We start from the raw sequence: 17,390 nt of genomic DNA on the forward strand, positions 1-17,390 counted from the left end.
CACCTGGATTGTTTGATCAGGAACCAAAACCAACAACTAGAGTTTTTTGCATTGTTCTGGAGAAAGTTGTCTGCTTTCATATTTACCTCTGAATTCCTTCATTATCATAAACACCAGCAACTCTGGAGTTTTGAAATCACTTCTGTATAAAGTAAGTTTTCCTTGCTGGGGTGTAAACAGAACTTCATTGACTAGTCACAACTCTAGGTTAGGCGATTGTGTTTTTATAGGCACAGTGAGTTTACCATTGCGAAGCCTTCAAGTTCTAGCCTTCCTTTTTTACACTTGGTTTTGCAATCGCCCTAACTGAAGGCACAGAGAATGCACAGCAGTTGGCACCAACACTAGCTGTTAATAACTCAACAAAATATTTCTCCAACTTCTATTGTGTGCCAGAGGCAGTGTTAGAAGCACCCTGTTTGGCCACTGAGAGAATGATATGGTAGGTGAGAGTTGCTGTGACCCTCGAGACAATTTCTAAGGTCTTTAACTCTAGACCTAAGAGAATCATATGAAGGAAGACCTGAACAAGGGCTAAGGCTTGTGTGGGGTCATGATGAGGTGTTTTGGGGACATTCTCATGAAGAGCTTTGGGTACTTATAGAATTTAGTGTCATTGCTTTCTCTGTTTGTTATAGTAACCCAGGTAATAATATCTCATTGAATTTCAAAGCATTTTAATAATAGTTTTTATTTTCATTATTAGGCACTGAGAAATCAAGTGATTTGTCTGCAGTCACATAACATGTTTTTCAGTGTCCTCTATTTTCATCCATATGAAGGAATAAAAATCTTACATCTATGTTTGTATATCAGACCAATACTATTCCCCCTTGATTGCGTGTGTATCATTTACTTTGATATGTGATATGCGGTGTTTTAGGACTCTAAATGTGTTATTCTGAATAACCAGGCTGAGAATTTATTATTTTATAAAGTACTAGAGGCCCGGAGCACAAAAATTTGTGCACTCGGAGGGGAGAGGGGGGTCCCTCAGCCCGGCCTGTGCCCTCTCGCAGTCTGGGACCCCTCGGGAGATAATGACCTGCTGGCTTAGGCCTGCTCCCGGGTGGCAGAGGGCAGGCCCAATCCCTAGGTGCAGCCCCTGGTCGGGCTCAGAGCAGGGCCGATTGGGGAGTTGGGGCGCCGCCCCCTGTCATGCACAGAGCAGGGCGGATCGGGAGGTTGCGATGCCACCCTCAGTCACGCTCAGGGTAGGGCCGATTGGGGGGTTGGGGCACCATCCCTGTCATACTCAAGGCAGGGCCAATAAGGGGGTTGGGGCACTGCCCCCTGTCACTCACAGAGCAGGGCCCATCAGGGGGGTTAGGGCTCCATACCCTGTCACGCACAGAGCAGGGTCGATCAGGGGGTTGGGGTGCCACACCCTGTCACACTCAGGGGAGGGCCGATGGGGAGGTTATGGCTCTACCCCGTCACACACAGAGCAGGGCCCGTGGGGGGCGGTTGGGGTGCCGCCCTCTATCACCCACAGAGCAGGGCCGATCAGGGGGTTGGGGCGCCACCACTCTCACACTCAGGGCAGGGCCGATGGGGAGGTTATGGCTCTACCCCATCACACACAGAGCAGGGCCCGTGGGGGGGGGGGGGGGCGGGTTGGGGCACCGCACCCTGTCACACACAGAGCCGCAGGGCGATCGGGGGTTGGGGAGCTCCCCCCTCTCAGGCACAGAGCAGGGCTGATCAGGGGGTTGGGGTGCCTTCCCCTGTCATGAACAGAGCAGGGCGGATAGGGAGGTTGTGGCCCCGCCCCCTGTCACACACAGAGCCGCAGGGCGATCAGGGGGTTTGGGCGCTGCCCCCTGTCACGCTGATCCCGGTGCTGGGAGGCCTCGCAGCTCTGCTGATCCCAGTGCTGGGAGGCATATTACCCTTTTACTCTATAGGATAGAGGCCTGGTGCATGGGTGGGGGCCGGCTGGTTTGCCCTGAAGGGTGTCCTGGATCAGGGTGGGGGTCCCGCTTGGGTGCCTGGCCAGCCTGGGTGAGGGTCTGATGGCTGTTTGCATCTGGTCGCACCCCCTTCAGGGTGGGAGTTCCCCCTGGGGTGCCTGGCCAGTCTGGGTGAGGGGCTGAGGGCTGTTTTTAGGCTGGCGGGTGACTGAAGCTCCCAACCGCTCCTTTTTTTCTTTTTTCTTTTTATTCTGGGCCAGCTTTATCTCTGAGGCTTGGCTCCAGCTCTGAGGACTTGGCTGCTGAAAGCAGGTATCTGGTTTGTTTGGGTTCTATAATCGAAACACTGTTTCAACTCCAGCTCTGAGATCCCAGCTGGCTGAAAGCAGGTTTCTGCAGTTTATTTAGATTCTATATTTGTAACAATGTTTCAAACTGCAAGCTCAGAGGCCGGCAAGGCAGGCGGGGAACGTTGGCTTCCTCCGTCACTGAGGCAAGCAAACCTCATGTTCACTTCAAGCTGCCTGGCTGCTGGCCGCCATCTTGGCTGGCAGTTAATTTGCATATCACCCTAATTAGCCAATGGGAAGGGTAGCGGAGGTACGGCTAATTACCATGTTTCTCTTTTATTAGATAGGATTGTTTATAGCTGTGTTCGTTCAAATAGAGATAGTGATGACTGATGATCCTCAGCTTGAGTAAACACATCATTTACTTTATGTCAAGACTAGAGGCGTGGTGCACGAATTCATGCCCAGGTGGGGTCCAGCTGGCCCACTCTGATCAGGGTTGATTGGTGCTGGTCCGCTGGGAGGATGGCACACGGAGGTTTGCTGCCAGTCCCGCCCCCAATCGGGCCGGTTGGCTGGCTGCAGTGCATGTCGTAGTGACTAGTCATTCTGGTTGTTCCATTTGTTCAGTCGCTTGGCTCTTATATATATATATAGATTTGGGACATATTCTGGTTTTGTCCCAAAACAAACTCTCTCTCTCTCTTGCATTATTTATAACTATTTTAATGATTAACAAGTGAAAAATAAGGCAGGAGAAATAAGGGACCTTGGTAAGGTAAAAGTTTATCAACAATCAATCAATAGTTAAAAAGCTTTGTTTTTATTATTGATATTTATTTTTCTTGACCAAATAACTTATTTATTTGAATGAATTTTCATTTGGAGTTGCTCTTAAACCTGATAAAATGAAGGTCTGTTTATGGGAAAGGGAAAAGATTCTCTTTCTTCTTGTGCTTGCTAAAAGCCTTTAGTGATAACAGCTTGGTAAATTAATTATTATTTAGGAAATGAAGGTATTGATAGATTGAATTTATATATAACTAGTTTCCTGGCAATTGAGTCTCGGTGATTTTTGTGGGAATTTTGCTTCATATTTTGGCTTTAAATGTACTTCATGTTTAATATATATTAGTTGCTTTTTGTTTGCAGGTGAAATAATTTCTGTAGGCCAGTGGTGAGTCATTTAGTTAATGTAAGAAAAACAGTTTATTAACAGTAAGTAAGGTCTCCAGTTGCCTAAGGGAGTTGGAGTACCTCCAAAATGAACGAGACACAGTTCATCTCATTCAGTTACAAGTAGGTTATCTGCTGCATGGATTTTCTTTAGGATATCTGAATTCTTCAGCTAGCTTTCCATCCAGATCACCCAGTTTATATAAAATCTACTTTAATACCCATCCTGATGGTAGATATTCAGGGATTGAAATCAAACTGAAATGTAACCTAAACATGATTAGGAAAGTGTTTTCTTTCTTAAAAACACAATATTCTAGTAATACATTCAAAAGCCAAAAAAACATGCTTTCTGGATTATGTATAATTTGAGATTTTTTTTAGACTGCTCCCTTCCTAAAGCAGAGTATAGTGCCAAGCAACTCCTAGGTACCTAATAGAGCTGATTTTCTAAATGAATGGGTTAAATCTACTGACGGAAATCATGGAAAGTTGATAGTATTTGTATCATGAACCAGATTAAGCCTGATGTGTGACTGAGCATCTAGGCCAGGCACCTTGGAATAATGCCTTTTTATGAGGCAAGGACTTTGGTGTCCATCTACATTTTAATTCTCCCTCTGCCACTTATTAGCTATATAACCTTGGGCAAATTATCTAATTCTCTCTCTCCCTCTCTGTTTCCGTCCCTCCCTTTCTCTCTCCCTCCACCTCCCACTTTTTAAACTGGATTTTAAAAAGCAGTAGGAAAGATTTGAACATATTCATAAGTATAGTGAACACTTTAATCAACAGTTGTCTATCTGGAGAAAGCATTCTAGGCAGAGTGAAAGTCAGGTGCAAAAGTTGAGAGGCATGGACTGAGGCTATTTAAGGAACAGCAAGTAAACTATTTGTGACGGGGGTAGAGTAAGAAAGGGAAAGAGTTGTAGAAGGTAAGACAAGAAAGCCAATGAGGACTAGAGAGTATAAGACATAGTAAGGACTTTGGCTTTCATCTGAGTAAAATGGGGAGCCATTGGGTTTGTGAACAGAGGAGTGTCATGACCTGGCCTTTTAAAAGGATTATTTTGACTTCTGTGTTGAGAATAGTAAAAGCAGAAAGACCAGTTAGGAGGTTACAATATTATTGTAATTCTAGAAAGAGATAGTGATGGCTCGGAGATTGGTGGTGATAGTAAAAAATGATCTAAATCTGGATATAATTTGAAGATATAACAGGATATGTTGACAGATTCGGTATTTGAGAGAAAGTGGGACTCCAACATTTTTTGCCTAAGGTGTATTATTCATAGATTAGGATGGAGAAGACTGTGGGTAGAATAGATTTTGGAGAAAGATGAGTTTAGTTTGGGGCATGTTAAATTTGAGATGGCTGGTAGACACCACATTGAGATTGCTTTGGGTTTACTTAATTTTCCTAAAGTATGTCCTTTAGAATTTCTTTTCATGTTGGTCTCTGGGAGGCAGACTTACACACACATACATACACACACATATATATTTTGTGTTTTTGTTTTTCTGTGTACTATTTTGGGTGCATTTTCCAGGAAACTATCTTTTAAGTTATTCTCTAGAATTCATTTTATCTGTTATTTTTTTTTGATTAATTAAATCTTTATTGTTCAGATTATTACATTTGTTCCTCTTTTTACCCCCCATAGCTCGCCTCCACCCAGTTCCCACCCCACCCTCCTCCCTCACTCCCCACCCACTGTCCTCATCCATAGGTGCATGATTTTTGTCCAGTCTCTTCCCGCATCTCCCTCACTCCTTTCCCCCTCAAGAATAGTCAGTCCACTCCCTTTCTATGCCCCTGATTCTATTATAATCACCAGTTCATTCTGTTCATCAGATTATTCACTTGATTTTCAGATTCACTTGTTGATAGATGTGTATTTGTTGTTCATAATTTGTATGAACAAATTACCTTTACCTTTTTCTTCTTCTTCCTCTTCTTAAAGGATACCTTTCAGCATTTCATATAATACTGGTTTGGTGATGATGAACTCCTTTAGCTTTTTCTTATTTGTGAAGTTCTTTATCTGACCTTCAATTCTGAATGATAGCTTTGCTGGATAAAGTAATCTTGGTTGTAGATTCTTGGCATTCATCACTTTGAATATTTCTTGCCACTCCCTTCTGGCCTGCAAAGTTTCTGTTGAGAAATCAGCTGACAGTCGTATGGGTATTCCCTTGTAGGTAACTGACTGTCTTTCTCTTGCTGCTTTTAAGGTTCTCTCTTTGTCTTTTGCTCTTGGCATTTTAATTATGATGTGTCTTGGTGTGGTCCTCTTTGGATTCCTTTTGTTTGGGGTTCTCTGCGCTTCCTGGACTTGTAAGTCTATTTCTTTCACCAGGTAGGGGAAGTTTTCTGTCATTATTTCTCCAAATAGGTTTTCAATATCTTGCCCTCTCTCTTCTTCTGGCACCCCTATAATTCTGATGTTGGTACGCTTGAAGCTGTCCCAGAGGCTCCTTACACTATCTTCGTATTTTTGGATTCTTTTTTCATTTTGCTTTTCCGGTTCGGTGTTTTTTGCTTCTTCGTATTTCAAATCGTTGACTTGATTCTTGCGATATTCTAGTCTGCTGATGGGAGTCTGTATAATATTCTTTATTTCAGTCAGTGTATGCTTAATTTCTAGTTGGTCCTTTATCACAACCTCGAGGGTCTCATTAGATTTCTTGTAGGTCTCATTAAGTTTATCGGCAGTTTCTAGAAAATTCTTGAAAAACCTTAAAAGTTTGGTTTTGAACTCTATATCCAGTAGTTTGCTTCCCTCCATTTCTGTCATTTGTGTCCTTTTTCTTTGTCTACGCATTTTTTATGCTTCCCTGTGTTGATAAAGTGGTTTCCTGTGCTAAGTGTCCTCTAGGGCCCAGTGGTTCAGACTCCCCAATTACCTGAGGAGGACACTTTTGGTGCACCCCCTTGTGGTCTTTGTGCACAGTCTTGTTGTAGTTAAGCCTTGATTGTTGTAGGTATCACTGGGAGGAATTGACCTCCAGGCCAATTGGCTGTGAGAATCAGCTGTGTCTGCAGTGGGAGAACTTCTGTGTTGGAGACACCCCTCCGGGGCAAGACTTGCTTTAGTGGGGCTTTGGTGCTCACTGAGTCTGCCCCCTGAGTGTGTCCTTTATGGTTCCATGGAGCTGCAAACTGGATGGTCCCACTCTGACCTCTGGGTACACCAGCTCCTGGATCTCTAGGGACGTGCTAATCTAGCCTCTGCCTTAGGCTATCCAGCTAAAGCCTTTCTGTAGGGCTTGGGCGGGGCGGGTCCCACGGGATCAACAGGGCAGGGCTAGCAGTTATGGCTGCTCTCAGAGGCCCCACTTCTCAGTGTCCCGGCAATTGCTGTAAGCCCCTCCGAGAGAAAGCTGCCCTCGAGTTCTGACCGATGCCAGACAGTCCCGCTTCTCCTGTATGAGCCTGGGTCCCCAGAGACTCGCCCGGAACTGGAGCGCAGAGCCTGAGACTCCTTCCTGATTGAAAACGACAACCGCGCCTTCAGCCGCCAGCCCGCTCCGCGTGCGCCTCTGTACCTTAGTATTTTACTTCCGCACTGCGCCTCCTCTGAGTCTCGGTATGCTTTTCTCTTTCCTTCTAGTTGTAGAATTTCCACTCAGTCAGCCTTCCTGTGGTTCTGGATGATGGCCGTTCCGTCTTTTAGTTGTATTTTTGAAGTGGTTGTGCGAGGCAGCAATTTCAGGTGTTTACCTATGCTGCCATCTTGGTTTCTCCTCATCTGTTATTTTTTTGAAAGTACATTTTCATTTCCAATATTTCCAGAATCTTTATTTTCATATGGGCTTGTTCTTCAGTACTGTGTGTTTTGGATAATTTTTTGCTCTTTTAAAATAGAAGTTATCCCTTCATTTATTTATTGAATATTCTAAAGTTATTTTAAGGAATAGCTGTTGTTGGGCTAGATAGAAAATATCTCTTATCTTATATGTGGCCTGGGAGAGATGCAGAACTAGGAATCAAGGGAATCATAGAAATAAAATCCAACATGGAGTCCAAATTGGAAACCAGTCAACTGAGGTATTCTGTAGAAAAGCTGATATGATCCAGGGGAATTACAAAGCAGAACAAGAAGGTCTGGACTGGATGGTAGAAGTTGGTGCCTTGAGCATTTCCCAGAGTTCCTGAGGTTCCTGGATCCTTGGCAGTTGGCAGAGAGGGCTCTGTGGAGGGCACTTTGCCAGCCTTGACCTTGGTGAACATTCTTCTGGCATTTGTTTTTAAATTCCCCAATTTAACAAGGAGCATTAAGTCTTGGTATGCAACACTCAAGGGAATGAATAGGGCTGGTCAACTGTTTATAGTTACAATAACCCAGAATCCAAATTAGGGAATTTCCTCTATGCCTTTACATAAAGTATTTCCTCAGTCATCTCATCTCCTACTTCCTTAACCCCACATATGTGGACCTTCTACCATTCTGCCTACACATCCTTCAAAGTCCAGCACAAATTCCGCCCATTCAGTGGCACTCTACTGACCCCTTGTACACCTTGTGCCTAGTAGTTGCTCTAAGTATATTGAAGCTTCAAGAAAGGAAAGGTCCTTGTGAAATGCAATATTTGGAAATAAGTGTGGAGACTATAAGCAAATGCTGAGTTGGAAATACGGAGGGGGAGTGGAGATGGGGACCAGTAAAGTGAACAACTTTACTAGAACAAAAGATCTGTGTAGAAATTTGGAAAAACTTCTTTTAAAAAAAATATATTTTATTGATTTTTTTACAGAGAGGAAGGGTGTGAGATAGAGAGTTAGAAACATCGATGAGAGAGAAACATCGATCAGCTGCCTCCTGCACATCTCCCACTGGGGATGTGCCCACAGCCAAGGTACATGCCCTTGACCGGAATCGAACCTGGGACCCTTCAGTCCGCAGGCCGACGCTCTATCCACTGAGCCGAACTGGTTTTGGCATGGAAAAACTTTTAAGGTTAGATTCAACTAGAAGGGTGTGGGCCAGGTCATAGGCAACCTTTCAAGCTGGAAGATTTGATCAAGATGGAACATGAGTTAGATTAAGATTTGTTAACAGTCAAGAGCCATTGTAAGTTCAGGGAAGGAAGGATGTTTCATGGTGAGATGGCTTACTCTGATCCCAGACCTGACTTCTCCGATTGGTTGGTTTTGGTAGAACCTCTATATGCCAGATCTGTGACAGTGTTGGGGAGTATGACTGAACTAGTATTTGTTGTACTGGTATTTTAGTGCAATTGATAAGAAAATAGGAAAATATCCCCATCTCCTGCTTTTCCCCCTTACATGGTGAATTTCTCCTACAGGATACTTGACCCTAGACTGCAGCATTATCTATAAGCCAGTCTTACATTGCTAGTGGTCCTGTGGTGGGGAAGAAAATGCAAGTATATGAAATCCACCTTTACTCTTAGATCAAGTAGTTTTCACTTACTTTACCTCTGTGTCTCCAACTTTTTTTGTGTGAATGGGTAGATCACAAAAAGATGAGTTTTGCTTTAATTCTCTTTTTTCTTTTTCTTTTTCCTGCTCAGCCATTGTGGAGTAAATTAACCCTAATATACTTAAAATGTACTTTAAATGTATTTTCTTTGAATATGTGTAATCTGTATAACTATAGAACATAAATTACCATCAAGTATACAGTTATGTTCTCTTTGTGGATACCGGAGTTTTGCAGTACTATAGAACATGTGTGAGGGCTTGATTAACCATTTTTAGGACATTTTGAGTGTTGGTATAAGCCTCAGTAGGAAAGCTTATTTTGCAGATAAGACACATGCTTTATATGCTTTTTAAGAATAGAATCTTCAATAGCTTCAAATCCTAAAACCCATAATAAACAGAAAAGTAGAAAGTGAGACATTTTTTAGTTTTTCTCCCTCCAAATGTAAGGATATGTATTCTTTTCTAACAGTGATAATATGTATTAACTAGAGGCCTGGCACACGAAATCATGCACAGGTATGGTCCCTAGGCCTAGCCTGTGATCAGGGCCATCTTCCCCAGCTGCCAGCAGCCAGCAGCCAGCCCCGCCCCCCACTGCCACCCACCCCGGTTCCCCATTTGCCATCCAGTGATGGGAGCCTTACGGCTGGGGGAGGGACTGAGAGGTTGGCCGTTCCCACCCGCTTGCCGGCCCCAACCCCGCCGCCAGTTGCCCTCTGTGTGTGGGGTGACCGGTGGGGCAGGAGCCTTGGCCTGGCACCGCCTGCATTTCCCCGCCCCACCCCCACCCCGGGCCCCCCGTTCGCCATCGGTGATTGGAGCCTGCCAGCTGGGGAAAGTGACCAAGAGGTGGTCAGTGTACCTCATAGTGACTGGTCAAGTGGTAGTTCTGGTCGTTCTGCCTTTGTGGTTGCTGGGCTTTTATTATATAGGATAGTTTGTACTGCTAACTTTTGGTACCTGATAATTCCAAATGTTCACTTGAATTATGCCGTTTAGATGCCCTAATGTGAGTCTGCAAAAGCTACCAGAACAGTGGTTACGGAATGTTTTAGAGGAAATTAAATGCAGTGATCCTTCATCTAAACTCTGTGCTACAAGGCGCAGTGCTGGAATTCCTTTCTACATACAGGTATGTATCTGCAGGACCATAACTGTTTGTTTATTTGTCTTTTGATAATAGCATATTCTGACCCGCTTGAGGGAGTATTGCATAAGAGACATTTCTGTCTTTTCAGTACTATAGCATTTGTAGCTTTGTTTTAATGTGGGGACAGTATGTTCCTGGACAGATCTGTTCTTGGAAAAAACCCTTGAAGAGGTCAGCCTTGAAATGAACAGAGGGTGGTATAGATTTCTGCCTGTTCATTAAGTAGACTGACATCACTGTGGCACATTCATTGCTCACTTCCAGGAAGTACACGTTACCTTTTTTTGAATTATATAAACATAGTCTTTCTCTCATTTCAAGACCCTTAAAACTCTAAGGCAACCAGTTTCTTTTAAACCCTTTCATAAAATGTCCATGTATAAAATAATCTTAATAGTCACTAACATTTATAAGTAATTTTTTCGCACATATTATCTCATTTAATCCTTCCTTAAGCCCTACGGAATAGGTCCTGTTATTGTCTATGTATTATAGATGAAGAAACTGGAGCTTATAAAAGTTAAGTGACTTGCCAAAGACCACAGAGGTAGGAGCAGAACTAAGACGTAAGCCCAGGCAGTCTGACTCCTGAACCCCTCTTCATATGAGAATGCGTGTTTGTGCTTTCTTTTTAACACAAATGAAAGCATATATACATGGTTTTGCCCCTTACTTTTTTCACTTAATATTATACCTTAAAGATTGCTCCATTACAGCTTATCCAGGTATTGCTATTGGAAATGAAAATACTTTATTTCCATAATGCTGAAATTAAGAGACTACCACCTTCATGATCCAAAGAATAAAAACCAAAGTCTTCATAGTACTAAATCAGGAGAAATTGAGTAGCTTGAAACTTTTTATTCTTGGGAGCCATAGCTACATACCTATGAAATACGGCTGTTACTTGAAGCCCTCCACAACCACTAACCTATTTTCTATCTCTGTATATTTGCCTATTCTGGACATTTCATATAAATGGAACCGTATAATGTGATCTTTTGTATCTGCTTTAACTTAGCATAATGTTTTCAAGGTTCATCCATGTTCTAGCATGTATCAGTACTTCATTCCTTTTTATTGTCTCAGCTGATTTGATATCCTATTTTTATGTTTATTGACCATTGGCAAAATGTTAACACAAAATAAATAAGCATCTCTTGAAAATTCAAATATAGGTCCCCTTTCAAGTTTATAGTATTTTCTTTTGTCCTGTGGCATTCTCATGCTTACAATTTGATAGTCCTCCAGATAGACTCTTGTGTGAAGAATTTAATAACTGATCAATCTCCAGGGCATTCCCAAGTTCTTAAAATAAATTTAATCTTGAGGTTTGGGTTGTGTTTTTTCCATGTGTTTTCATTTATTTCAGAGAGAGAAAGGGAGAGGAAGATAGAAACATCAGTGAGGAGAGAGAATCATTGATTGGCTGCCTCCTACATGCCCCCTACTGGGGATTAAGCCCGCAAAGCTGTCGTGTGCCCTCCCTGGGAATCGAACCATGACCTCCTGGTGCATCGATCAATGCTCTACCACTGAGCCATACCAGCCAGGCTTTTTGTTTTAAAAGGAGTATTTTCTTGTGGGGGAAATTTGTTACTAAAACTGACTTGCTTATTTTATCTGAGACCTGCCACGTAATTATGGTCCTAAAAGGGTTGTCAACAAGAGCCATTCTCAACCTCTTAGAATTATATAATTAACAAGCAAACTACAAGTGACCTTAGAGATCCCATGATATCACCTTTACCCAATTTACAGTTGGAGAATCTGGGAGATAGATTAAATTACTTGCTCAAGGCCACATGGCTTAATGAATATGCTTGATGTCACATGTTTTTATAGGGGGGATTTTGCATTTTGGGATTGATTCTGGGAAGTAGCAAAATAAGAGTCTTGTTAATTTTTGCCTAATTTTTCCATAGGCACTGTTGGCATCTGAACCTAAGAAAGGCAAAATGGATTTGTTGAAAACAACAATGAAAGAGTTAATCTCTTTGGCTGGGCCTACTGATGACTCACAGAGTACAGTTCCCCAGGTAATAATAGAAGTACACAAACCCTGCTGGGAAGGCAGTGGTTTTAAATCTTTGCTGTACTTAAAAAGAAAAAAAACTCTCCACTAAAGATATAGAACTCTTGAAGATAGAACAGACATTTGAACCTTATTTTGATTTGCTTGTTTGTTTTGTTTCATTTTGGTTTTTCTGTCCACAAAGTAAATTATTGTTTTAATTGATATATATTGACCAAAATGAACTACTTTTAAACTCTTGTGAAAACATCCAACTTGGATATTTTGTGATACTATTTCATCTCAAAATTTAATAATGAATGTGCTTTTACTTTAAAATTTTACGTTGCTTGATCTACATTTTGTAGCTGAGTTGGATCTTTCCCTAAAATGTAGTGTCTGACTTTTGGTATATTCGGATTTTAATTTTAGCTAATATTTAGTCTCTTTATTCATGTTAAAGGTGGGTCAAGTATGTGTGTGTGTGTGAGTGTATGAAGTTGGGTTAAGTACTCCTCACAGCTCCACTCCACACCACTCCACTCTACCCCATTCCACCAGGGTAAAGGCCAGCCAGATACTTCTTTTCTAGGCTTTCTCAGTAAATGCTTCATTGTAGGACATTCCTACTCAGTGTGGAAGGTTTATGTTACGTCAGGGAGTAGACTGAAAGTTGAAAATGTACAATAAGTACATATGGTTTCATTAATCACCTTTCAGGAATGATAATTTTAAGATATTTTCCAATAAAATGTGAAAAATATAACTGCTTTAATTGTCCTAGACTATCACTTATGAAAACATCTAACAATAATGGAGTTTTTCCACCCCTTTACTTTTATCCTTTATGAGTCTTTTGTTCTGAGGTGGTTCATGTTCTCTTATCCATTCAGCTACCCTATGTCTTTTTATTAGAGCAGTGATGGCGAACCTATGACACGTGTGTCAGAGGTGACACGCAAACTCATTTTTTTGGTTGATTTTTCTTTGTTAAATGGCATTTAAATATATAAAATAAATATCAAAAATATAAATCTTTGTTTTACTATGGTTGCAAATATCAAAAAATTCCTATATGTGACACGGCACCAGCTAAGTTAGGGTTTTTCAAAATGCTGACATGCTGAGCTCAAAAGGTTCTCCATCACTGGATTAGAGCATTTAATCCATTTACATTTAAGGTTATTGATAGGTCCTTATTTATTGCCATTTTATTTTTTAAAATATATTTATTTTTATTGATTTCAGGGAGAGAGAGATAGAGACATCAATGATGAGAGAGAATAATCGATCAGTTGCCCCCCCTCCCTCCTAGGGATTGAACCTGCAACCCAGGCATGTGCCCTGAGACATCAATGATGAGAGAGAATAATCGATCAGTTGCCCCCCCTCCCTCCTAGGGATTGAACCTGCAACCCAGGCATGTGCCCTGAGACATCAATGATGAGAGAGAATAATCGATCAGTTGCCCCCCTCCCTCCTAGGGATTGAACCTGCAACCCAGGCATGTGCCCTGACCAAGAATCAAATCATGACCTCCTGGTTCATAGGTGAACATTCGACCACTGAGCCATACCAGGCAGGCCATTTTTATTCTTTATGCCTGTGTTTCTCTCTCTATTTCTTATTATTACAGCAGTCCCTTTAACATTTCTTGCAATGCTGGTTTGGTAGTAATAAACTCTTTTAGCCTTTTATTGTCTGGGAAACCCTTATTTCATCATCTATTTTGAATGATAGCCTTGCTGGATAGAGTAGTGTGGTTTCAGATCCTTGCTTTTCATTACCTTGAATACTTCATGCCATCCCCTTCTGGCCTGTAGAGTTTCTGCTGAGAAATCAGCTGACAGCTTTGTGGGAGCTCCTTTGTAGCTAACAAATTGCTTTCTCTTGCTGCCTTTAAGATTCTCTTTGTCTATAATTTTTGTCATTTTAATTATGATGTGTCTGGGTGTGAGCCTTTTTGGGTTCTTTTGGCTTGGGACTCTCTGTGCTTCCTGAACTTGGGTGACTTTTTCCTCCACCAGGTTAGGGAAGTTTTCTGCCATTTTTTCTTCAAACAGGTTCTCTATCCCTTGCTCACTTTCTTCCCCTTCGGGCACTCCTATGATGCAAATATTGTGTTTCATGTTGGCCCACAGCTCCCTTAAATTGTCCTTCTGGGTTTTTTTGTGTTTTTTTTTTATTATTATTGCTTAAAGTATTACAAAGGGTATTACATATGTGTCCTTTTTTCCCCCCTGCCTTTGACCCTCTTGTTTTTTTTTTATTTGTTTTTCTTTTTGGTTCTCTGATTGAGTGATTTTTTTCTACCCTGTCTTAATTTGATCTGATCCTTGGCTTCCTCTAATATGCTGTTTATTCCTTCCGGTTTTATTTTGTTGTTTTTGTTAATTCTCAACTGAGGATATTTTTCCTTATTCTTCTGAGAGGAAGGAAGGGAGACACACAGAGAGAAACATTGATGTGAGAGAGACACATCGATTAGTTGCCTCCCATATGCACCCTTACCTGGGGTTGGGGATTGAGCCTGCAACTGAGGTATGTGCCCTTGACCGGAATTGAACCTGGGACCCTTGTGTCCATAGGCTGACACTATCCATTGAGCCAAACCAGCCAGGGTCCAGTGTATTTTTGTTTTTGTTGTTAATTTTCATCTGAGGATATTTTTTCCATTGATCTTTAGAGAGAGTGGAAGGGATGGAGAGACAGAGAGAGAAAGAGAGAGAGAGAAATATCAACATGTGATGTTAGAGAGACACATAGACCCACTGCCTCCTACATACATTCTGACCAGGACTGGGAATGGAACCTGCAGGGCCCTTGACCAGGAATAGAACCTGAGACCCTTTGGTGTGCGGGCCAATGCTCTAACCATTTAGCAGCACTGGCCAGGGCCAGTATATTCTTTTTTCTGCTATGTTATTTTTCATTCTAAGTGGTTGTTTTTCATAGTTTTCTATATCTTTTTTCATGCTGATGAGCATCCTTATCATAGTACTCTGAACTCTATATCAGATAAATTGCTTATTTCCATTTTATTTAGCTCTTCTGGAGAATTCTCTTGTTCTTGCATTTGCAGCTTGTTTCTTTATCTTGTCTGCCTGTTTTGGGTTTGTTTCTATGTATTAGGGAGATCTGCTATGACTCCCAGTCTTAGGGTGGCATTATATAGTACATGATACTTAGCATATTCATGTTCAGTTTTTTTTAATACAAGCATTATTAATTTTTTTAAGTACCACTTAATGTGCATCCCATGTGTTGATATGTATCACTGTCATTTATTGCCCAGTTCTAAGTATTAAAAATTTTTTCTTTGACCAGTGTTTTAAAATGTCAGTTTTAAAAGTATTTTAAGAAAATAAATTTGCAACTTTATTCTGCTGTGATCAGAGCATAATCTATAAGATATTAATTATTTGGTATTTGTTGAGATTGTATTTGTGGTGAAGTTTGAGGTAATTTTAAAAAATGAATGTTTCATGAAAGAGTGCGTTGTTTTTGTTAGGTGTAGGATTCTACATGTCTGTTGGATCAAGCTTTTTTTATTACATTGTTCAAATTTACTAACATTGAAAAAGTTGATTTATCAATTATTAGGTATGTTTTATTAAAACCTGCTATTTCATTAGTGGATTGTTTCTTAAATTTCATAATTTTGTTTTGTTTTGAAGCTATGCTATTAGGCATGTACACACTTTTAAAGCTGATAGCTCCATTGATGTTTCTTTCTTTTCAGATCTAACCTATTGAGCTTAAGAATTACTCAAAGTCTGTATATATTTTTGGGGGGACACCCTGTATTTAGAATTACCACAGTCTTTAACCCACAACTAATTTTGAACTTATTAATTCTAGGTTCATGCTTTAAATATTCTTAGAGCCTTGTTCAGAGATACACGTCTGGGAGAAAATATTATTCCTTATGTTGCTGATGGAGCTAAGGCTGCAATTCTGGGCTTTACATCACCAGTCTGGGCAGTAAGTGCTTTTGCCATTTATTTTCACTGACTTAATTATACTCTGAGTAGGTTTTAATAAACTAACCATTCAGTGAATGATAAAAATATGTACTACACTTTATCAAAGAGTTTCTTCAAAGGATAAACCCTTGGATTGGGCTACATTTTCATTCTTGGTATTTTATTATTGCATTCTAGTCCTTTGTTGGCTTATTAGCCATAATTTTGCTTTCTTATTTTAGTGATTGCTTTAAGGTTTATATCTTTAACATCACAGTCTACCCTCAAGTGATATTATACCACTTTGCTTAAAGTGTAAGAACCCAGCACACATACTTTCATGTTTCTCCTCTCAGTCTTTGTGATGTTATAAATTTTGCCTTTATGCATATTGCAAACCCATGCTATATTGTTATCATTTTTGCTTAAACTATCAACTATCCCTTTTTAAAAAATATACCATTTCAACCATTTTTAAGTATGCAGTTCAGGGACATGAACTACATACACCAGGTTGTGCAGTCATCACCATTGTCCATTTTGAGGACTTTTTCATCATCCCAAACCAAAGCTCAATAACCATTAAATAGTAACTCCCCTTCCCTCCCTTCCCCTAGCACCTGTTAACCTGTGCTCTACTTTCTGTCTCTATGAATTTGCCTATTCTAAGTACCTTTTATAAATGGAATTATACAATATTTGTCTTTTTGTATTTGGATTATTTCATTTAGCATAGTGTTTTAAGGTTAAGCCATGTGTAACATGTAGCATAATTTCATTCCTTTTAAAGGCTGAATAATATTCCATTGTATGTATATATGACATTTTGTTATTCATTTATTTGTTGGTAGGCATTTAGGTTGTTTCTTTTTGGCTTTTGTGAATAATGCTTCAGTGAACGTTGGTGTATAAATATCTGTTGGAGTCCCCACTTTCAGTTTTTGTGTGTAAATCATATGGTAATTTTATGTTTAACTTTTTAAGGAATGTTTAACTATATTGCATAGTGGCAGCACCATTTTTCTACTCCCATCAGCAATACACAGAAGTTTCATTTTCTTTAGATTCTCGCCAACACTTATTATTTTCTGGTGTTTTAAATTTTTTTTTAATTTTTATTAAATAACAGTCATTCTAATGGGTGTGAAGTGGAAGCTCATTTTGGTTTTGATTTCCATTTCCCTGATGATTAGTGATGTTGAGCTAGAAGCAAAGTGGCTCTTAGTATCTTAATGTCTTTCTTTTGGATGCTGTGGGTTCTGGGTATCAGTGTATTGAGTGATTGCTATAAATAAACTCCATCAAAAGGTGAAAAACAAACACAACATGAAAATGGGTGAGGTTAAATATTGAGTCACTTTTTTTTTGCACTCCGGAAACTTTTTGATTCAGAACTCTAAAGATAGTGGACAATGGCCAGTATAGTTGTT

General features: G+C 40.5%; 1 protein-coding gene across 4 annotated transcripts in view; it reads left to right on the forward strand.

The window, feature by feature from the left end:
- THADA (THADA armadillo repeat containing) overlaps positions 1-17,390 on the forward strand; it is a 297,259-nt gene that overhangs the window by 62,304 nt on the left and 217,565 nt on the right. For all 4 annotated transcript variants that reach the window (XM_059659977.1, XM_059659980.1, XM_059659979.1 and 1 more), the window contains exons 23-25: positions 9,831-9,963; positions 11,907-12,020; positions 15,857-15,979. In XM_059659977.1, the coding sequence (XP_059515960.1) occupies positions 9,831-9,963; positions 11,907-12,020; positions 15,857-15,979 (370 nt within the window). The remainder of the gene's footprint in view (positions 1-9,830; positions 9,964-11,906; positions 12,021-15,856; positions 15,980-17,390) is intronic.

The sequence above is a fragment of the Myotis daubentonii genome, chromosome 12 (assembly GCF_963259705.1).
Source record: "Myotis daubentonii chromosome 12, mMyoDau2.1, whole genome shotgun sequence".
Lineage (NCBI taxonomy): Eukaryota > Metazoa > Chordata > Mammalia > Chiroptera > Vespertilionidae > Myotis > Myotis daubentonii.